Here is a 23587-nt window from a genome sequence, read left to right as displayed (position 1 = left end):
AATCATTAATAAGAGAATCATACAAATTAGCTCTTCCAAAATTATCTTCACCGACATCACGTATCATGTCCTCTAAATGGTCACTCATCTATTCTTCCACATAATCCGTTCCTCGTGACGTGGTAGGCTGGTCCAGTACTTCTCCATGCCAAGTCCAAACGGTATAAGTCCTCATTATGCTGTACATGAATAGATGGTCATGCACATGCCTAAGTCTTGCCGTATTTGATTAAGACAACAAACACAAGGACAAAAATATGTCCCGTTGACAGACTTAGCATTTTGTTCAACGTATTGCAAGAACTTCGAAACACCCTTATCATATTCTTCACTGATGCGACATTCATTCATCCAGCTTCGATCCATACTATGTTCGTAAAATCATCAGTTGAAGTTTTTTAACTCTCACAAGGTTAGGCCCTACCCATTCAAAAAATTAATTTTCATAATTTGCTAAGACACGTGCATTGAAGTCTACATCATAAAATTGATAAGATTTCGGTAGCATTTCGCATTGGTCTCCGAAATACACGAAATAAGAGTAGTCAACGATTACCACAATCAAATATGCATCCAAAGAACAACACAAATACTGAACCGAAATTTTATCAATCTTATCCATAAACTCCATCTGACATGTTATTGCAAATTATGAAAATTAATTTTCTCAAACTGTCCAATCGGACAATTCAAAATTTAACACAAACGATTAAAAGATTAATCGTTTGTGTTAAATTTCAAACGGGAACTAAGTGTCACTCAATGATTTGATACTTATATACTAACATATCACAATTATAATAACACAACTAATACATGCATATTCAAAAGCCAATAACACATGCATACCTTAGAGTAAAAAACATGCATACACAAAACCCAATAACATGCATACAAAAATTTATCAACCAACAAGCTAACCTGAAAGTAGATTCCAAATGAAAGGGAGAGAAATCGAGGAGGGAACGACCTAAAACGTAGCCCAAAAACAGTCAAAGAAGTCGCCCAGGAACACGCAAGAGACTGCACCAAAACGCACCGAAAACGATTTTTAATCGGTTTAAATCAAAGATATTTCATCACAAGGCAATGTAATTGGATTGAAAGTAAATTTAAAAGGTCCAAAAGAGAGAAAACGCACCTGGAAAAGCAATGTCGCAGAGAGAGTTCGTGGGGAAGACGATGAACAGTGAGCGGAACTGCTCGCGGGTTCGCGTTTTAGTACTAATACTATTAGACGTCTGGTACTCTGGGGCCCCGACGTCTATAATATTCTAGACGTCTAGGTCATCACTAATATGACATCTTTGGGATTTAAAATTGATATTCGCGGGGGGTTTTAGACGTCCGTGGAAGGGCTTGGACGTCTATAAACCCTAAACCCTATAATATTATAGACGTTTGGGGCCCTCCAAGATAGAGGTCTAATAGGTTGACAGGGGAGTTGAAGAGTTCATTTCTCTAGCCTTTTAAACGTCCGTTAGAAGGGTCGGACGTCTATAATATTATAGACGTCGAGACCCCTCTAGGACGAACGTCTTCACACTCACTTATTTACATTTATGCCACCGGTCAATTATTTACGTTGGGGATTTGGTGGACTGACGTCTATTGGGTGACGTTAAAGGCCAATTCTGTACTAGTGGTAACATCATCTGCTCACGTATAACGCATTATACTATCATCGCTAATAATTTTATTCACAAACACACAAACACAAACACAAACACGTATAAGGTAAGCTACCAATAAAACAATCATAACAAAAATATGCATATATATATATATACTAATTATATCCACCATAATCAAACACACAACAAGATGCATACATAATAATTATATCAACCACAATTAAACACCACATAAAAATAATAACAACAGGATCCCTAAGCCTTTAAACACAACAAATCAATCATATTTGATTGTCGTTTCTCGATACTTCATCCTCATCCTAATCCTCGATCATCACACAACTAAATCAATAGTTTATCCTTTTAGTAGCACCTATGCTAACTACACCACCTGATACCATTACTACCAACATAGTATCCCTTGATGCTCCATCATCACAATAATCATTAACATGTGTACCTCCATCAAAATTAACCCCATCATGATCACCACCACCATGAGCCTCGTTAAATACAATAACATCGTAGTGGAAAGAATCAATCACACTCTTGTACCCTACCTCACCGATTATAGTCGTTCCAATAACCCAATCTACAGCCTCCTCTACAAATATGTTCGAGAAAAGGATAAGGAAACCACTATCACCCTCACACAAGGAAGATTCAATACCCCGAACAACCAATACTTATATTCAAATAAAAACCAAGATTTACTAGGTACGACAAGTAGACCTATCCTCCACTCTCATGCTCAACAACCACATACTCAGGTACAACACTCACTCATAATCCAATCTCAACCACAAGTCAAACTTGACCCTGAACACATTGTCTGACTATCAACACATTCCACAACTCTTCAAGCTTGGTCCATGTTCATTCTTCATCATAATGCATTATTTCCAATAAAAATACTCTAGGAGGATAATCGAGTATCATAAGTAATAATCGATTATTCTTGAAACACACATGTACATAAAATTCCTGGTGATAATTGATTATCACTTAAGATAATCGATTGTCTCAATGGTTCTACCTAGCAAATCACCAGAATTCATCACGAAAGAAGGGATAATGGATCATTATCCTAGATAATCGATTTATTCCTGCAAATAATCACAGTTCTAAACCGAAACCTACGGCCCAATGCCCCATGTATCAATCCCAAATCATGTGAAAACATGCTTAAGACATCATAGATTCACACTCATATCCAAAAAATATATAAAAAGAATAATCCAAAACCCATCATCATGTAGATTTCAACCCAAACAACCCCAAAACTCTACACATGTTTATCATATCATATTTATATCATATGTTTGCATGATAAAACCCCACTATCAAACCCTACACAATATGTCATAAACCTACATTCATATGGAAAACCCAACACAATATGGAAAACCCTATCTCCATGCATACACAACCCTTTCCCAACAAGAACCATGGATAACCAAACCTATAATCTTGCACTCATGAATCAAAATCAGAATTACCCAGTCAAGATAATCAATAATTCATGATATACAACAAACATAACAAAGGTAAGTTTCCCCATACCTTAGTCAATCCTAAAGTTTTATCTACAACTCCAAAACACCACCAATCCTAAGGCACTAAGGGTTTTCTGTTGCTCTTTCTCTTTTCTCCCAAACGTCTCTCTCTTATGCTTCTCCCTTTGATTTAGAGTTTCTAGGGTTTCTAAAGACAATCTCACCCCTCTCTCTATATCTTAGTATTTATAAATCAACCCAACTTTATCTCTAATATCTCCTCACTTATAATAATATATTTTAAATATCAAATATATCTAAATCTTTAATTCTCTTCTATCTCCCTTATCTAGCCTTTTATTTTATTTTATTTTATTTAATTCAAACTCTTTTACTTCTACACCTCCTTATTTAATTTCTTCCCCAATTAAATAAAGGTAAAAGACCATTTTGAACCTAAGCAAAAAAAAAACAATTAAACCAAAGGATTCCCTTAACTCTTTTTCTCTGTAGATTTGAACCCACACTCATTCAAGCATAAATCAACCTTCCATTAACAAGCCAACACATCACATTAATAATATCACACACACAAATCACCCAATTATCACATATCAATCATGTGTTGTACTTTGTTAATAATAACATGAAATAATTAACATAACAATTAGAATTCTAAGACACACCTAAGCTTCCTACCAATTACTAGACAATAACATTCAAAACTTGTAAACCACTTAATTCCCCATTTTGTACATTTTTCTCGGGTCTTACAGTCCCTGTGTGATGGTGATCAGCCTCGAGTTGCACATTTTTTGCCAATGACTCAAGCTCCCTTGTTCAAACCAACGTACTTGAAAAGTAAAGAGTGTTCGATTGGTCCTTTTGCTTTGTTTTTCGGTTAGGGAGACTACCATGTGTTTAATGTGTTTAATCTATTAGGGTAAATCATGCATACAGTGGACAATGAATATGTATTAGTTGTAATATATCTAGTTGGGGAAACCTATAACAAAGTTGAATTTAATTTTTTTAATCACCTACTTAAAGTTATCAGCATGTCCCAACAAATTTGTTTTTGTTTTTTTCTTTCATTAAAACTAGTTTCCCTCACCAAGATTTATTTTAATATGCATGTCATACACTACAAAAAAAAGGGCATTACCGAAGGCCATAATCCCTCGGAAACAGCCAGAAACCGTCAAAAAAGAACATTTACAGACGGCTTACCGACGGTCAAAGAGCCGTCGGTAAATCCCTTGTCGCTAACATTTACCGACGGCTTTTGCCCTTCGGTAATTATCGAGGACCAAAAGCCTTTGGTAATTACAGAGGGCCAAAAGCCTTCGGTAATTACCGAGGGCCAAAAGCCTTCGGTATTTACCGAGGGCCACAAGCCTTCGGTAATTACCGAGGGCCAAAAGCCTTCGGTAATTACCTGAGATGGGTATTTACCGAGGGGCAAAAGCCTTCGGTAAGTTGCAGGAAAAAATAACAGATTATTGTATTTCTTATGAAACTAACCACGTAAGCAGACCTGCATAACAGTTTCAAGCACAAACAGACCTGCATAACAGTTTTCAAGTACATACAGATCTGCATGATGTGCATCTCAAAGATGCAATCACTAATCAATATCCATAGAACATCCATTAAGAAATAGAACATGCATTAATCCATAGAACATGTAATTTATAGTTAAAACATAAAACAATGTAACATATTGATGTTCTAACATCCAAAGTCATACAGTTGATCTAACATCGAAATCATCTAAATTCCAAATGTTTCTAATATCCAAATGTTTCTATAACAAGTAAAAACAAAATCAAACTAATAATGTACATAGTCTTCATCGAAATGATCTTCATCATCCTACTCTTCTATTGATAGCTGGACTGGTGTGGGTTGGACTGATGAGGATTGGAGTGATGAGGGTTGGATTGATGTGGGCTGCTCAGAGGCAGCGGGTGACAAGGAGGGTGGTGGCTGGGTGGGAGGGATATTGAATTCATTCTGTGAAGTTTCAGGCAACACTCTCATGACCAGGGCCTTAAAGTTTGTAAACTCTGCTCTCAGATCAGTGATTTCCTGGTCACGTTGTTGCAGCGCCTGCGTGAGGCGGAGAACGACCTCGTCAGGAGTAGTGGTGGAAGAAAAAGGTTGGTGCTTAAGAGTACCTCCTCTGGATGTTGTATAGTTTGCAGCAAGTTGTCCTGCACCGTACACTCGTCCCTTTTTCTTCCCACCAATGATGTCGACCCGGCACTGTGTCCTACGGATGTCATCTTCTGCATTACTCGCATCATCCGGTGTAGGAGCTGACTCATGTTCAGATCTAACCTGTGAAAGTCTCGTAGAAAATTCTTCTTGTTGAAACATTAAAAGCAATGTTAGGGAATGATAGAATAACTTAAATGAAAAATTAGTGATAGTAATAGTGTTAATTGCTTACATGAGTCTTCCGATATCTTTCATCAACGAATTGATTAGTGCCATTCCTTACATGAGTTTGTGCAAAGACCTCATCAACATGGACCGCCCGTCCCAAAGCTTGTGCCTGTAACAAAATTTAGAATTCGAAGTGTACATATGAAATAGAATTAGAAGTGTACATATGAAAGAAAAAGTTATGTAATGAAATTATACCATACGAATGGCATGCTCATGAATGGTGATCGACCCACCAGTATGCAGGGTGCCACCCCTTTCAGATGCTTTGTTCCTCTGAGCTTTGGCACACTTATTGCGAAACTCTATTGAATTCCAATGAGCCAGTAAAGAGTTCCAAATTTGTTCACCCAGCCAGTAAGGGCGCTGTCCTGCATTGCGAGCATCTCTAAACATCTCTGACAGTCGATGAGATGCTTTCATGTGGAAATTTTTGTGTATCTGTGTTTCATGTTCAGATTTCCACTGCACCTTCATCTGTAACATTAAAGAGAACAAACATTGATTACAGAACATACTAAAATAAGAGGGACAATTAGTGTAATGGATTGTTCACCTAAAAGCGCTCCCAGAATGGCTTTCTGTCGTCATCAGGTATTGCTCCCCAAGTAGGCCATGGACTTAAAAACTGTTGCTTAATTGAACGTGTGATGGCCTAGGAAGCAACCCTAGATGGAATAAACCTGCATAATAAAAGTCCTTTGAATTACACTAGGGTTTAAACATCAAATTATATCAAGAGATTAAAATCTTACCCTTTACCATACGGCTCAATCCATGGTCGATCAGCTAGGGGCGGGTCAAGACCTTCACCATCAGCACTTGAATCTGGATCAGCAGATGGTGTGACAGTCTCAGAGGGCGGTATACAAGATGAGGAAGGTATAGAAGTAGGGTCAGGGAGAGGAGTGGGGGTAATATCCACAGGGGAAGGAGTGGGGGTTATAATCACAGCAGGAGGAAGAGGGCCTGCTGGAAGGGTAGTAGAAGGGTATGTGATGGACAAATTTATGATCACCAAAATATGATGTCACAAACTTGTTTCACAATCGGCAAGTATGACCGAATCGTTCAAGTAATAAACTTGGTAAGACCAAGTATCGTTCTCCCAAAGGACTCATGGCCTAGTTTAGTTGTGTGGTTTGTTGATTAGCTAAGACTTGAGAACGAAATAATTGGAGTTTAATATGCAAAACAGAAAATAAACATGTATGCATGAGTTTTGATCAATGGCAAAAGCAAAAGACAAGCACTTTCAATGAAATATATGGATGAATATGTTGTTGGGGGTCAATTTCATCTTATCCACTCTCATATATTTTAGGAATTCAACATTCAAATCATCATTGTTAATGCCACTCTCTAAAGTACCTTTCAAGAAGGCTTCTCCCTAATTACGAGTTCATACAATTCCTAGCATTCCTAATAATTAGTTCATCAAGTGCAGGAGCTTAATGACAACCAATATAATATTGGGAGAGATTCCCCGGATCTAGACTTCCCCGTACGTTCCCGTATCGACAAAATCAATAATCATGCATTGAATGAGTTAAACAAAGCAAGCATTAAGCAAAGAGGAAAAACCCTAACTAATGATGAAAGAAAGCATAAATCTTAGATTAAGATGCAAGCACAAATTCCATATATGAGAGCTTCAAAAGATTACATTGATTCCCCACAAACATACAAGGTTTAGTTCACCATATTCATGGTGAACCTAGATGAACAATAATGAAAGAATGAAGGATAAAACCCTAGAAAGGTGAAGAGGTAGCCTGAGCATCCAAGATCCTCCTTCAAAGGGGTGGAAGAGAGAGTGTTTGCTTCGTCTTTGCCAAAGATACAAACCCTAGGACGTCCTAAAGCTTATATACTATTCTAAAATTACAGAAAATCTAGGCCCAAGCCCATAAGTGTGCCGCTCAGCGGTGAGTGCATGTCTCGTTTCTTCCCCTCAGCGGCCATTTTGCCCCTCAGCGGACCTCCCGTGACTTCCTGAGTGCCGCTCAGCGGTAAACTGCCGCTGAGCGGTGACTTCGGCTTCTCCTTTTGCACTCTTTGATTTCTTTTCTGATTTCATCTCTCTCCTTCTTCACTTATTTCACTAAATTCACCTTAAAACCTGCACAAAAACACTGAAATCAAGCATAAACCTATCCAGCTCTCTTATTTCTGAAAATATGGATAAAAGCATGATTTCAAGCTAGTTTCTAGGTATAAAGGTTGCTTTTAGTGTCAATTTTAAGCATGAAAATAACAGTTTTTCAACTGTTATCACAACCCAAAACTTAGAACTTTGCTTGTCCTCAAGCAAACAAGATGTAACTCAATCTTCAACGAATTCATATGATGGTTCACTCATTCAAAAATCCTCTTTTTTCAAGATAAGTAACAACTTCACTCAAACTTATGACCAAGAGTTCAATCAAGATGTGCACATGCTTTAGTGTTCACAAAGTCATTTAAATTCCAACAAATGCTATTTTTCATGAATGATCAATCAATTAAGCATGGATGTTCATGTGCTTATGGAATATTTCCTCACTAGGTAAAGTGTTTCACTCAACACACAAGTGTATAAGAGGTAAAGTGTTTCACTCATTCACTCCACTATCACAATGTCACATGAATCAACTTTGCCTTTCATTTTACCACAATCAAAAACATTCACAAGCATGCATCATCACAAGGACTTTTCAATGGCTTATAATGTGGCTGGGCTAACAAGAAAATTGGTTTTTTCTGGATCACAAAATCCTTGAGTTAAGAGAATCATAACAACACAATCATTCTTATTCATTCCCAACTTTCTTTTGCATTGAGCTTTACTTTTTCTTTTCTTTTCTTTTTCTTTTTCTTTGCATATTCATATTCTTAATTCTTAGCTCTTAGCTCAATGCTTTTCCTTTTTCATGCTTTCCCAACGACCCCAAACTTGAACATTTAACAATACCACACAAGATTTTCTACTTAACTCAAGGTAAAGCTTTTCAACAAGGGTTTTCAATTTATGTTCGAGGCTAAGGGTTCAAAGGATAGAACACAAAGTGTTCTCTTTTAGTGGGCTAACTTTATGAATTTGGCCAATAAAAAGGGTTCCAACACGGCCTTGATCATATGATGCAAAACAAGCAATTGATTCAATCATAGAAAACCTGGGCAAAATCATTCATGTTTCCAAAGTAATAGGATTCAATCAATAACAATTCTGGAGCTCAAAACCTCACATATAAGCTCATTCACATTTGACATACACATCCTGCTTAATTTCACAATCACAATCATAATATCTTGTATTTGTTCACAAAGCTTGTGAATCACCTGTATAAGCATTTTATGTGCACATCTATCTCAACATCAATCAATCACTAATCATCATCAAGCATTACTTATCACACAATCACAGTTAATAGCAAACCATCATAACAAACCAGGTTTCCAATAGAGTACATCAAACCCTAATCTAAAAACATAAAATACTTACAAGATACTGGGTTGCCTCCCAGTAAGCGCTTGTTTAACGTCACGAGCCTGACCCAAACTTTCAAGGATCAACCAACAACATCATTGTGGAAAATTGTTGCACTTCTCCCCTTAGATAGGGCTTGAGACGTTGACCATTTACCACCCAACTTCTCTGTGGATCATCAGCAGATGGATTAAATATTTCAATTGCTCCATGCGGATGCACTTCTTTTATCACAAATGGTCCTGTCCATTTTGACTTCAGCTTCCCAGGAAATATCTTCAATCTTGAATTGAACAATAGTACCTGTTGTCCTGGATTAAAAACTCTATTCACCAACTTCCTGTCATGATAAAATTTAATCTTGTCTTTGTAAGCCTTGGATGAATCATACGCATGTAACCGCATTTCTTCAAGCTCTAAAATCCGCCTTCTGCGTGTGCATTGAGTTTCATAAGGATCAAAATTCAAGAATTTCAAAGCCCATAATGCTCTATGCTCCAATTCCATTGGCCAATGGCATGCTTTCCCATAGACTAATTGAAATGATGATAATCCCATAGACGTCTTCATTGTTGTCCTGTAGGCCCAAAGAGCATCATCCAATTTGAGTGACCAATCCTTTCTTGATGAAGTCACTGTTTTCTCCAGGATCCTTTTTATTTCCCTGTTAGATACCTCAGCTTGTCCATTGGTTTGTGGATGATAAGGTGCAACTACCTTATGTTTTACTCCATAGTGTTTGAGTACTTTCTCTAGCTGATAATTGCAAAAATGAGATCCTCCATCACTGATCAACACTCTTGGAGTGCCAAAACGTGAGAATATTTGCCTCTTCAGGAATTTAATTACCGTGCTAGCATCATTTTTAGGACAAGCTAATGCTTCCACCCATTTACTCACATAATCCACTGCCACCAGAATATATTCATTGTTGAAAGATGGAGGGAAGGGTCCAACAAAGTCAATACCCCAACAATCAAAAACCTCAACCTCTAAATACCTTGTAAAGGCATCTCATGGCGTTTAGTGATTGTCCCTGCTCTTTGACATTTATCACAATTTCTAGCATGATTATGAGCATCTTTAAATAAAGTTGGCCAATAAAACCCTGATTGAAGGACTTTTGCTGCTGTTCTTTCTCCATTAAAATGTCCTTCATAAGGTGAATCATGACAATGCCAGAGAATTCCTTCTGCTTCTTCATTCGTAACACATCTCCTCAGAAGATTATCTGCTCCAATCTTGAACAAATAAGGATCATCCCAAACAAACTGCTTGGCATCATGCAAAAATTTCTTTCGTTGTTGCCAAGTTAAGTCTTCTGGCATGACCCTTGCAGCTTGGAAATTAGCCATATCAGCAAACCAGGGCCTCTGCTGAATATACATGAGTGATTCATCTGAAAAAGATTCCCAGATTTTGGACTCCTTGCTAGTGACCTCATTGTTGACTAACCGTGACAAATGATCAGCAATCAAGTTCTCACTTCCTTTCTTATCACGGATTTCTACATCAAATTCTTGCAACAGTAGTACCCATCTAATCAGATGTGGCTTAGAATCTGGTTTTGTCTACAAATATTTGATAGCTGCATGACCTGTATAGATAGTCACCTTAGACCCAATAAGATAAGGTCTAAATTTCTCTAGAGCATACACAATGGCCAGAAATTCTTTCTCTGTGGTAGCATAATTCAATTGAGCATCATTCAAAACTTTGCTAGCATAATAAATTGGGTGAAACTTTTGTTCTTTCCGCTGGCCAAGGACAACTCCTATTGCATAATCACTTGCATCACACATTAATTCAAAATTTTCATTCCAATCTGGCGCTACAATTACTGGAGCTGACACTAACTTCTTCTTCAATGTGTCAAAAGCTTTCAGACAGTCTTCATTCATCACAAAAAGAGCATCCTTCATCAAAAGATTACTCAATGGTTTAGCAATTTTTGAGAAATCTTTGATGAATCTTCTATAAAACCCAGCATGACCAAGAAAACTTCTAATCCCCTTTACATTTGTTGGTGGAGGTAGTTTCTCAATGACTTCAACTTTAGCTTTATCTACCTCAATTCCTTTAGCAGAGATTTTATGCCCCAATACAATTCCTTCAGTTACCATGAAATAACATTTCTCCCAATTAAGAACAAGGTTTGTCTGAACACATCTTTTGAGGACAGTGTTCAAATTAGCCAAACATCTTTGGAAAGAATTTCCAAAAACTGAAAAATCATCCATGAATACTTCAATGCATTTTTCTAAGAGATCTGCAAAAATTGCCTGCATACACCTCTGAAACGTAGCTAGAGCATTACATAATCCAAAAGCCATCTTTCTATATGCAAAGATACCAAAAGGACAAGTAAAAGTCGTCTTCTCCTGGTCTTTTGGATCTACCACAATTTGATTGTATCCAGAATATCCATCTAGAAAACAATAGAAAGTCTGCCCTGATAACCTTTCTAACATCTGATCCATGAAAGGAAGAGGAAAATGATCTTTCCTAGTAGCTTTATTCAGCTTCATGTAATCAATGCACATACGCCAGCCAGTAACTGTCCAAGTAGGAATAAGTTCATTCTTATCATTATAAATTACTGTCATCCCACCTTTTTTTGGAACCACCTGTACTGGACTCACCCATTCATTGTCAGAGATTGGATAGATGATACCAGCTTCTAGCAGTTTCAACACTTCTTTTCTGACCACCTCCTTCATAACAGGATTTAACCTTCTCTGTGGTTAAGCACTTGGTTTATAATCTTCTTCCATAAAAATCTTGTGCATGCAATAAGTTGGGCTAATACCTTTGAGATCTGATATTGACCACCCAATTGCTTCTTTGTTGGCTTTCAGAATTTCTATCAACTGCTCTTCTTCTTGTAGAGATAAAGAGTTATTGATGATGACTGGCTTTGTTCCATCTTCTTCTAGAAAAACATATTTCAGATGTGATGGCAATCTTTTTAATTCTGGTGTCTGTGCTTTGACTGCTTCTTCCTTATCAATTATTTCGAATATTGGATCTTCCTCCGGACTCTTTTTCAATGTTTCCAAGTCCATCAGACATTCATCAACCAATTTCTCTTCTTCTTCATCTAAATCTTCACATGCATCAATGAGAGTTTTTTCCAATGGAGAAATATTTCGCACCATCCTTTCTTGCACCATACAAACTTCATCAAGTTCATCAAATTGAAAACATGTTTTGTCATCATTTGGATATGTCATGGCCTTGGATACGTCAAAAGTGACTTCTTCATCATCAACTCTCAATTTAAGCTTACCATTCTCTACATCAATCAAAACTCTAGCAGTCTTCATAAAAGGTCTCCCAAGAATAAGAGGAACATCACTATTCCCTTCCATCTCCATCACAATAAAATCCACTGGGAATACAAATTTGTCAACCTTCACTAGAACATCTTCAACCACTCCATATGGATATTTTAGAGACCTGTCCGCCAATTGAAGAGCCATTCTGGTTGGTTTAATTTCCAACCCCTGAATTGTTCTGCACATGGATAGCGGCATTAGATTAATGCTAGCTCCCAAATCAATCAATGCTCTTCCAACTTTCACATCTCCTATGGTGCATGGAATAGTGAAGCTTCCTGGATCTTTAAGTTTAGGAGGTAGTTTCTGTATGATTGCACTGCAGTTACCCTGTACATTGATAGTTTCCTTTTCAATGTACTTGTGTTTCTTTGTGAGGAGTTCCTTCAAAAACTTTGCATATGTTGGCATCTGTTGCAATGCTTCAGAGAATGGTATAGTGATCTCCAGCTTCTTAAACAACTCCATAAATCTTTCCAACTGCTTTTCTTTCTCCTTCCTTGAATAACTCTTTGGATAAGGAAGTGACTTTTCACACTCTTTTTCTTTTTGTCTCTCCTCTCTCTTCTCTCTCTTTTTTTCTCTCCTCTCCTCTTCTTCTTTTTTCTTTTTCTCTCTCTCAACTCTTTCTTTCCACTCACATGTTTCTTTTTCACTCTCACTCTCATTTTCTTTCTCCTCTCTTTCTTTTTTTCTCTCCTCTAACACTCTGCCACTTCTGGTCACAACAATTTTACACTCCTTTCTGAGATTATCATGTTTCATCTTGTCAACTATTCTCTCAACATAGACCTCCATATTTTTAAATGCAGCATCCACATTCTGACAATAAGACGCATTTGTCTTCAAGAATCTTTGGAAAGTCTCTTCAAGTTTTGTTGTTTTCTCAACTGGAGAAGATTGTATTTGCCATTTTTGCTGTTGCACTTGAACCATTGAGACCTGTTGTATTTCTTGTGGTAATTGAGAAAGCTTCATAATTACTTCTTCCAACTGTTGAGAGATAATTCTATTTTGAATAAGCAAAGCATCATTTGATTGTAACAACTCCTTCTGACTAAGATATCGTCTTTCAATGGTGAATTCGTTATCACTAGTAGCCATATTTTCAATAATTTTTGTTGCTTCCTCTGGAGTTTTCCAGTTAATGTTTCCTCCTGCTGAGGCACTAAGCATCATCTTAGTTTGTGAACCAAGACCTCCAAGGAAAGTTAGGACTACTTCTTCTTCTTTGAAACCATGCATGGGTGTTTTTCTTAGCAAGCTTTTGTATCTGTCCCATGCATGCCCCAGTGATTCTTTCATGCCCTGCTTAAATGAAGAAATCTCTTGCTTGCCTTTTGTCACCTTATATTGTGGGAAGTACTTGTTTAAAAATTTTGTGACCACTGCTTCCCACTCTGTGAAACTTTCTTCTAGGAAAGAATTCAACCAAAGCTTAGCATTGCCTCCCAATGAGAAAGGAAACAAGCTAAGTTTAATAGCTTCGTCTGGCACCCCATTAATCTTGACTGTGTTGCAAATCTCATTAAAGGTAGTGAGGTGCTCATATGGGCTTTCATGAGATAACCCATTAAATTGGTTGCTTTTCACCAATTGAATCAGTGCTGGTTTGACCTCCATATTAGCTGCATTGACTCTAGGTCTAGCTATGCTGTTAAAGTGCTGAGGTCCAGCTATATTGGTGTAGTCAGCAAGAGTTCTTCTGACATTGTTGTTCTCCATATTTTCTGTGCTATGAACAGAACCTTGTGGTGATGATTGTAAGAGAGTTTCTGGAGAAGGTAAAAGTTCTCTAGATGTTCAGATTCTTCTCCTCCGTTTACTCTCGTCTAGACCTTCAAGAAGAAGTTCTGTTGTTTTCTTGCTCCTTGTTCTGATTGCTTCCTGCATACACAAGAAAACAAAACCCTAGAAAAGATTTGTTAGCACAAAAAGATATAGGAGAAGATATAGATTCAGAAGATAAAAGATTCAGATGATAAGATAAAATAATATAAAATAAAATATAATAAAATCTAATCTAATCAAATCAAATAAAATCTAATCTAATCAAATAAAATCAAATCAAATAAGAAAAAATAAAAACAGAAAATAAAAACAGAAATTCAAAATTAAAGTCAAAGATAATCAATAATCACGCAAATTAACCAGTTAAACCACGAGTCCCCGGCAACGGCGCCAAAAACTTGATGGACAAATTTATGATCACCAAAATATGATGTCACAAACTTGTTTCACAATCGGCAAGTATGACCGAATCGTTCAAGTAATAAACTTGGTAAGACCAAGTATCGTTCTCCCAAAGGACTCACGGCCTAGTTTAGCTGTGTGGTTTGTTGATTAGCTAAGACTTAAGAACGAAATAATTGGAGTTTAATATGCAAAACAGAAAATAAACATGTATGCATGAGTTTTGATCAATGGCAAAAGCAAAAGACAAGCACTTTAAATGAAATATATTGATGAATATGTTGTTGGGGGTCAATTTCATCTTATCCACTCTCATATATTTTAGGAATTCAACATTCAAATCATCATTGTTAATGCCACTCTCTAAAGTACCTTTCAAGAAGGCTTCTCCCTAATTACGAGTTCATACAATTCCTAGCATTCTTAATAATTAGTTCATCAAGTGCAGGAGCTTAACGACAACCAATATAATATTGGGAGAGATTCCCCGGATTTAGACTTCCCCGTACGTTCCCGTATCGGCAAAATCAATAATCATGCATTGAATGAGTTAAACAAAGCAAGCATTAAGCAAAGAGGAAAAACCCTAACTAATGATGAAAGAAAGCATAAATCTTAGATTAAGATGCAAGCACAAATTCCATATATGAGAGCTTCAAAAGATTACATTGATTCCCCAACAAACATACAAGGTTTAGTTCACCATATTCATGGTGAACCTAGATGAACAATAATGAAAGAATGAAGGATAAAACCCTAGAAAGGTGAAGAGGTAGCCTGAGCATCCAAGATCCTCCTTCAAAGGGGTGGAAGAGAGAGTGTTTGCTTCGTCTTTGCCAAAGATACAAACCCTAGGACGTCCTAAAGCTTATATACTATTCTAAAATTACAGAAAATCTAGGGCCAAGCCCATAAGTGTGCCGCTCAGCGGTAAAGTACCGCTCAGCGGTGAGTGCACGTCTCGTTTCTTCCCCTCAGCGGCCATTTTGCCCCTCAGCGGACCTCCCGTGACTTCCTGAGTGCCGCTCAGCGGTAAACTGCCGCTGAGCGGTGACTTCGACTTCTCCTTTTGCACTCTTTGATTTCTTTTCTGATTCCATCTCTCTCCTTCTTCACTTCTTTCACTAAATTCACCTTAAAACCTGCACAAAAACACTGAAATCAAGCATAAACCTATCCAGCTCTCTTATTTATGAAAATATGGATAAAAGCATGATTTCAAGCTAGTTTCTAAGTATAAAGGTTGCTTTTAGTGTCAATTTTAAGCATGAAAATAACAGTTTTTCAACTGTTATCAGTATGCTGCAGGAGTAGGAGAAGGTTGTACTGTAGGGGTAGGAGGAGGCGCCACAAATGATGTACCAGGGGCAACAATGGTAGGTAGTCTAGCAGGCACCGTAAGTACATACTTTGGTGCCTACCGTTGCCTCTTTTTAGGCCTTGCTACCCCCTTTCCTTTATCAGGACGTTCTGAACCTTGTCCTGTCATTACTGCATTGAAATTGTTACAAATAAAGGGAAAAAAAAGAAATGAATAACGAAGGATCAATGGTTTTTATAGTCAATGTATAAATAATTGCATACAACATCAAAAAGATAGTATTTTAGATAACTCTATTCAAATGATAGTTCAATTTGCTACAATAGATGTCCAACATTCAATCGTCGTCATCATGATCTTCATCTTCATCTTCTTCTTCTTCATCGACATCATGATCTTCATCTTCTTCTTCTTCTTCTTCATCATCATCTTCATCTTCTTCTCCTTCTTCTTCTTCTTCTTCGTCTTCTGCTTCTTCCTCTTGTTCTTGTTCTTCATCACCGTGTATTGTTGCTTCTAATTCATTGCCATCACCATCAGGGTCGACCAATGCGGTTATACATTCAACTTCAATAATTTCTTGTGGTTGTGACATTTGGTCAAGTTGGTAGGTAACATCTTCCTCAACCTCATTTGAGTCAATGCGACCTCTAGGCTTGGTTTGTATTGCTACAACCCAACCACGCTTGTCAATATTGCGACATGGTGGATATGGCACATAATAAACCTGTCGGACATTAGTTGGTAGAATGAAAGGATCAAACGGTTGATATCTTAATCTCTGGTTGAGTTTGACAATATTAAAGCGTGGATCAACTCTAGTACCAGCTCTAGAAGGATCAAACCATTCACAATAAAAAAGTACTACTCTGTTTGGAGAAGTAGTGCTGTTGTACTCTAGCTCATATATTTTATGAATGATGTCGTAGAAATCATCATAACAACCCTCTGTTAGGCCCTTCACATACACACCACAATTTGATGTTTTCTTTCCTTTAGACCATTCATGTGTATGGAATTTGTAACCATTGGTGAAGTAAGTGTGCCATTCTTTGACACATCTCATTGACCAATTCGAGAGATGTCTTAACTCTTGAACTGTGGGAGTTAATGCCTGATTAAAAACCTAAAAATACACTACAAAAATTATGACAGCAAGAGTCAAATTAACCGATTTCTAAACGTAGGAAAAAATACAGACCTGATTTCTAAACCAATGGGGAAACTCAGAGTGTATTCTAGCAGAAGTATTTCCTTCTGCGACTTGCTCGACGACAAGAAATGAGCTGGTACAAATGAAATTCATTAGTGTATAACAATTGTGTCGTTGGAAAGATAAGAGATGGATGATGACATATTCAAGGTACGACTTGACTTCACTGCAATTGATTAAGACATTGACATGAGCATAATTGAATTCAGCATCAGTTAACCAATGTGTGAACTCTTTCCCTGCGTGACGACCAAATTGTCGAAAAATTGATAATGCACCTTCACGTGGTTCAACTTTCCATTGCATTTCATTTCTCACATGAGTGGGGGATAACATGAAGTTTTTGAAATAATGTGAACAAAAATAAGTTGTCTCTCTATACAAGTAAGCTGCACAAATTGAACCTTCTACTCTAGCTTTATTTTTAACTGAACGTTTGGATTCACCCATAAACCTTTCAAATGGATACATCCACCTGTACTGCACCGGTCCGCCAAGCCAAGCTTCATATGCTAGATGAATTGGAATATGTTCCATTGAATCAAAGAATGCAGGAGGGAATATTCTTTCCAATTTGCAGAGAATAATCGGGATATTTTCATCCATCTTTTTAAGGGAATTCTCCTTTAGTGTCGTGCAGCACAAATCTTTAAAGAAGTTACTAATTTCTATCAGTGGATTTAACACGTTCATTGGCAAACAACTGAACGCAAGAGAGATGAAAGTCTGCATAAATACATGACAATCATGACTCTTCAACCCTTGAATAGTACCGTTCTGAACATTTGCACATCTGGACAAGTTATAAGCATATCCATCTGGCATTCTAAGCTCCTTCATCCATCCACACACTATTCTTGTCTCGTCTTTTGACATGGTGTAATTTGCTTCTGGTTTAAATAATCGGCCGTTACCTTGCGCCTTCAACTCTAAGTCTTTTCGTCCACAATACAAAGGTAAATCTTTTCTTGCTTTATCATTATCTTTTATCTTACCTTTAACATTCATAACTGTGTTGAAGACATTGTCAAAGAAATTTTTTTCTGTGTGCATGACATCGAGATTGTGTCTTAGCAAGTTGTCCTTCCAATAGGGAAGTTCCCATAATATGCTTCTTTTAGTCCAATTATGCCATTCTCCAAACCCTTCTATCCTATTCTGACCAGATTCAGTGACTTTTGGATAGTCTTTCACTCTTCTCCAGACGTGTGATGCAGTCAACTTTGGCGGGGGCATATCCGTTTCAACTTGCCCTTTGCGAAATGCCTTTTTATTTCTTCTAAAGGGGTGATCAATGGGCAAGAACCGTCGATGGCAGTCAAACCAATTACTTTTCCAGCCATGACTCAATTGGAAAGACTTTGTATGTTTCATGCAATGTGGACAAGCTAATCGACCATGTGTGCTCCAACCAGATAACATGCCGTATGCTGGGAAGTCATTAATAGTCCACATCAAGACTGCCCTCATAAGGAAATTTTGCTTCCTTGAAACGTCATATGTCCAAACACCTTTCCATAACTTCTTCAAATCATCAATCAAAGGCTCCAAATATACATCAATCAATGATTTGGGATTAGATGGACCTGATATTATACACGATAAAAACATGTAAGGCTTTGTCATACACATCTTAGGTGGTAGATTGTATAGGGTAACTATCACGGGCCAGCATGAATATGGTGATGCAGACGCCTGAATGTACGGGGTAAACCCATCAGAGCATAGACCAAGTCTGACATTACGCGGTTCACTAGCAAAGGATGGATGTTTACGATTGAAGTGCTTCCAAGCTTCACCATCAGAAGGATGATGCAAAAATCCTTCAGTTTTGTTACCATCATGCCATGTCATGTGTTCTGATGTTTGCATTGAAGTAAACATTCTTTGTAATTTTGGAATTATAGGCAAGTAGAACATGGACTTTAAGGGAATGGGTTTTTTTTGCCTCCGGCCAGCATGCATCGTATGATATCGAGGTGAGCCACAAAACTTGCATTCGTTCAACAATGCATCATTTTTTCCATTGTCATTGTCGTAGAATAACATACATGCATTAACACAACAATCAATCTTCTTCACTTCCAATCCCAACTTTGAAACACATTTTTTGGCTTGGTAATAATTCTTCGGCATAAAATTGTTTGGTGGCGTTAAATCTAACATCAATTTTGTATAAAAGTCCACTGCTTCAATGGGCACATTCCAATTAGATTTGCCAGCCATGAGTCTAATGCACACTGATAATTTTGACTCAGTTGAACCTCCAAATACAGGTAGATTTACCTCTGTCAGTAAATCGTAAAACCTCTGAGTGCTTTCATTTGGAGGCTCTACATAATGATTATTGTTTGCTTCTTGTTCAGCATGGTGACGAAGAGCATTGTCGACCATCTCTTGCATATTGGCAAATTAGTCTATCTCAGATGTATGTACAATAGTATTCGAACCTAATGCAAGCCGCTTTTCAACTGCAGTGGAGGTCGAAGGAATTTCTTCACCATGAAATGTCCAAATCGTGTAATTAGGCATGAACCCTTTTTGGTATAGGTGAAGTTTGACGACTTCGTCTTTCAAAATCCTTGTACATTCGCACTTGATGCATGGACATCGAATCCCTCCATCAACAGCATAATATTCATATCATCGGGCCGTCTTCACAAACTCTTCAACTCCGATGACAAAAGATTCCTTCAAACCTCTCCTTCCACTATAACAACGATTGTACATCCATCCACGACGGTTGAAAAAATGGGTCATGTTCTGTGACAAGCCAAACAAATAAAAACTTAGCCAAAACAACAACACTCCATGTGACATAAGTAATAAACCTATTACTACTCAAGTCAAACATGGAAGGCAATTTCAACACTATTGTCAAAGGCATTCAATAAGGGCATCCAAAGAGAAGTCCTCAGTATTGAAATGCCTTTGACATCCTAAGTGGTTGTGTGTACAATTTGGGGGAGTCAATAATCTGACATTACGAAAGTTCTCTTTTATAGAGTACGTTTACATATTTTGTACATTGTAAGTGTTTAAGGTACTGTTACCCTTCTCATTCTATTGAGAATGTTTTTAGTACCATAGGACACTAAATTACTACTTAACTTAATGAAAGAGTAGCCAAATAAATGAACATACAATATACAGGACCATACAATATATACATCAACATACAACATATAGATGAACATTCACTAGTATTCTAAATGCATGAAAAATTATGGAAAATGGAAAAAACAATAGTGAAACAGTTAGGACATGTTATTGAGGAAAAGAACAAAACAACAAATGAAACTAAGCATTTAAACATTAAAAGCATATTTAGTGCTTGCTTTGTCCATGATTAACTTAGTGGGATGAGTGTGTAGCCGTTTATGAACTCAGAGGACTATATAAAGAGTGAAAAAGAAGAAGTTTGGAGGTTGGTAAATGTCTTTCAAAAGCTTATTTTTTTGATGCTACATCACCAACATGCTCTAGGATTTGCATGTTGGTGAACTACTTTTAGAATAAAACAAAAATAACCTGATTTTCTATCCTGGTATTTTGAACTATATTCACATCTTAATTTTAAAGCACAACGTAATCATCAAAACTTGTTTGACATATATAGATAAAGAGAAATATATTTAGATTTGTAACTTTAAGAGAAATATATTTACATTTGTAACTTTAGTTTAACCTAATTTAAGCATTGTAAATAAATGTCAAATGTGCAATTGAATTTAGACTTCTAAATGTGTGTAACATGTTTTATATATTTAGAGTTGTATACAACACATTTAAAGTAAAAAAATAAATGTGATTGAATGATGATAAAAAGGTTTGTTAATAGCCCCTTTTCAAATGTTTCTTGTTGAAGCCGTAAGGTCAAACCAACCTAAGACACACACCCTTCTATCTAAGACCTTCACATTACTTCTCTTTCACTTAATCCTTCATGTTATCATCATCTCAATCTTAATTAGTCTATTACATACCTTAATCCATTCTTTCTTCATCACTTATGTCAATAGTTTGTGGATTAACAGTGTAAAGAAATTTTAGTTGGTTAATAAATTTGTTAACTTTTACAGTAATTCTTTTTAAAAGTATTGATGGTGTATAGAAAGAACTTAAGCTTTTGTTAACTTTATGATTTGAAATATAAACTTCATAATACATCATAGTAATCAAAATAGAATTTATAATCAAAATCAATCATTTTTAAATTTAGAGAAATAAAAAGTAATTAAATACCATTGACTATAGAGATAAAAAAAAATATATTTTAAATTCTAAATTTTTAAATAAGATTTAAATAACTTTTAGGCTCTAAAATTTAGCATGCATCTATTTTCAATCTCTAGACTAAAAAAGAAATAATTTAAATTTAAAAAATTAAGTATTTTTTTCGTTTTGAAATTGTTATAAAAAATTAAGTTTCCTGAACTAAATTATAGTTTTTCTTTTTTACACTTTATCAAAGTTATCGAACAAAGAGTAGTATAGTTTTGTAAAATTTGATCTGACCGTAGTAAACACATGTCATTTATTAAAGAAAATATTTTACATATATAAATAATTAGAAGCTTAACCGGCATAAAAAAAGGAAGAAATATCGAAAATCTCTGAGGAAATAGAAAGCTTATACAATGTTTGTATCTAGACTGAGCACCCACTTCAGTAGGCAACACTACAGAAACAGAGAGAAGGTGACAATACACCTAACATCTTCTGGTAGCCTTTTATGATGGGGAACACCCCACCACACTCATCACTCATTTCAACTCCCTCTCTTTCCTTCTTCCTCCAAATGTCAACTCTTCTACTTCTCTTCATTTTTCTTCTCAATCATCACTATTTATAAGGCTTAGTTTAACTGACTGTTTGCCATTATTTAAAAAATAAAATATCAATTTAAGGGTATGTTTATTTTAAATTCTATGAATTATCTTATCTTTATGTGTTACTAATGATACATATGTTTGCTTCTTCTCATACCTTCTTAATTTTTGATGTATGTGTATGTGAAGATTTTAGTCAAACAAAAAAGGTGGGGTTCATCTCTTTTCATCTTTCTTAATAAAGACAAACAAAAAATGGTTAAGAAGACAATTTGGCTTGCTTAAAACATATTTTCTTCTAACAAAACAGACCGTACAATCTATGCAACCCCACAAAGATACCATGACTTAGATCAGTGACGTACAATACCATATTACCCAATCCCCTGTACCCAACTGGGAACCGTTTTTACTAACCTGTCACTGTTTTCCGTTCTTCCTTTTCTTTCAAATTTTTGGTACTGTTTCACCCATTACATACATATATATTATGGAGCTGTGTCAGTGAAACATTGATGACAGGTTGGTGCAGCCCATTTTATTATTGGTTTATTCACTATTAAACAATGACATTTATTGGTCTATTTATATGAATTTGAAGTTGGTGCAGCCCATTTAAGATAAATTCTTTTTCTTCCCTCCCAAAATGCTGTTATTGGTCACAGGTTTGATGGTAAGAAGTTGTTGGACAGAGACACAGGAAAGAAGATAATGTTTGTGGGGGACTCCTAAGTAACAAGCAGCGCCAGTCAATCACTTCTTTGCTTCACATTATAGTCCCAAACTCAACTTACATTTCAAAAAGGTTAACATACGAACTCTTTCAAAAGGGGTGGTTCATCAAGAAATTAAACCGATATATGTAATGGTGACAGACAAATGAAAGTGATTGGTAGGGAGAAATAATTCAATTTCTTCTTTATCAATTAATTCAATTTCTTCTTTATCTATATTCACAAATTTATTTTCTATTAAAAAATATAAGGGTCTATTATATATAAAATTCCACAAATATGAGTTTCTTATTAATGATCACTAATCTGGATCTGCTCATCCTCTCACTATATTTTTTTTCACAACACACACAGAGCAAGTTCATGTGTTTTCGTTTCCCGTGCTTGTTTTTTTTCTTTTTACACAGCAAAGTTTGGAGGCTTTGTACTTCTTTCATTCACTTATAATTTGGTTCAACTTTTGCTACATTATAGGACTACATAACTTCAATCATGTGCTTGAAGAATGGGTCTTAGTGGATTTGACTATTGATAAAGCAAAAGGCAGGATTTTGAGATTGGACAGAATTAGCTCTGGGAATCAGTGGAAAGGAGTTGATGTTTTAATTTCCAATTCTTACCATTTAATATTATATTATTGCAAAAGTTAATGTGTGCTTTAAAACCATTAAATGGTGAGTTTTAATGGTTTTGAACGTTGCCACCCAACGTTCATTTTCTTTCAAATGTTAAAAATTGTTTTAATTAAATCATTTATGGGTTTTAATTTACTTTTATTTTCTTGATTCTTTCCAGCTCTATAAATAGGGAGCTCCTCCTCCATTCCAAGACACACCAAATTCAATCTTCTCATTCTTCTCTTTTCTGAATTTCATTCTTTAGCTTTTTCTCTCTTCTAAAAATATT

At 36.3% G+C, this 23587-nt stretch overlaps 1 protein-coding gene across 1 annotated transcript; it reads right to left on the bottom strand.

Moving 5' to 3' along the window:
* Positions 1-16239: 16239 nt before the first annotated feature.
* On the bottom strand, positions 16240-19518 carry LOC148195427 (uncharacterized). The gene is made up of 3 exons (XM_088095206.1): positions 17261-19518; positions 17104-17188; positions 16240-17028 (listed from the first exon to the last, which is right to left on the bottom strand). The coding sequence occupies exons 1-3, from the start codon at positions 19516-19518 to the stop codon at positions 16240-16242; spliced, it is 3132 nt and encodes a 1043-aa protein (XP_087951332.1).
* Between the last annotated feature and the right edge of the window lie 4069 nt (positions 19519-23587).

This window comes from Vigna umbellata, chromosome 7 (assembly GCF_029865625.1).
Source record: "Vigna umbellata cultivar VRB3 chromosome 7, Vumbellata_1.0, whole genome shotgun sequence".
In the NCBI taxonomy this organism is placed as follows: Eukaryota; Viridiplantae; Streptophyta; class Magnoliopsida; order Fabales; family Fabaceae; genus Vigna; species Vigna umbellata.
This window is presented reverse-complemented; position numbering and strand designations above follow the sequence as displayed.

Excerpts from the sequence above, each read along its gene's own strand:
- LOC148195427 (XM_088095206.1), bottom strand. The coding sequence starts at position 19,518 with ATGCAAGAGATGGTCGACAATGCTCTTCGTCACCATGCTGAACAAGAA. Across the intron at positions 17,189-17,260 it reads GAAGTCAAGTCGTACCTTGA|CTCATTTCTTGTCGTCGAGC; the intron begins ATATGTCATCAT and ends CATTTGTACCAG. Across the intron at positions 17,029-17,103 it reads CCCATTGGTTTAGAAATCAG|GTTTTTAATCAGGCATTAAC; the intron begins GTCTGTATTTTT and ends GTGTATTTTTAG.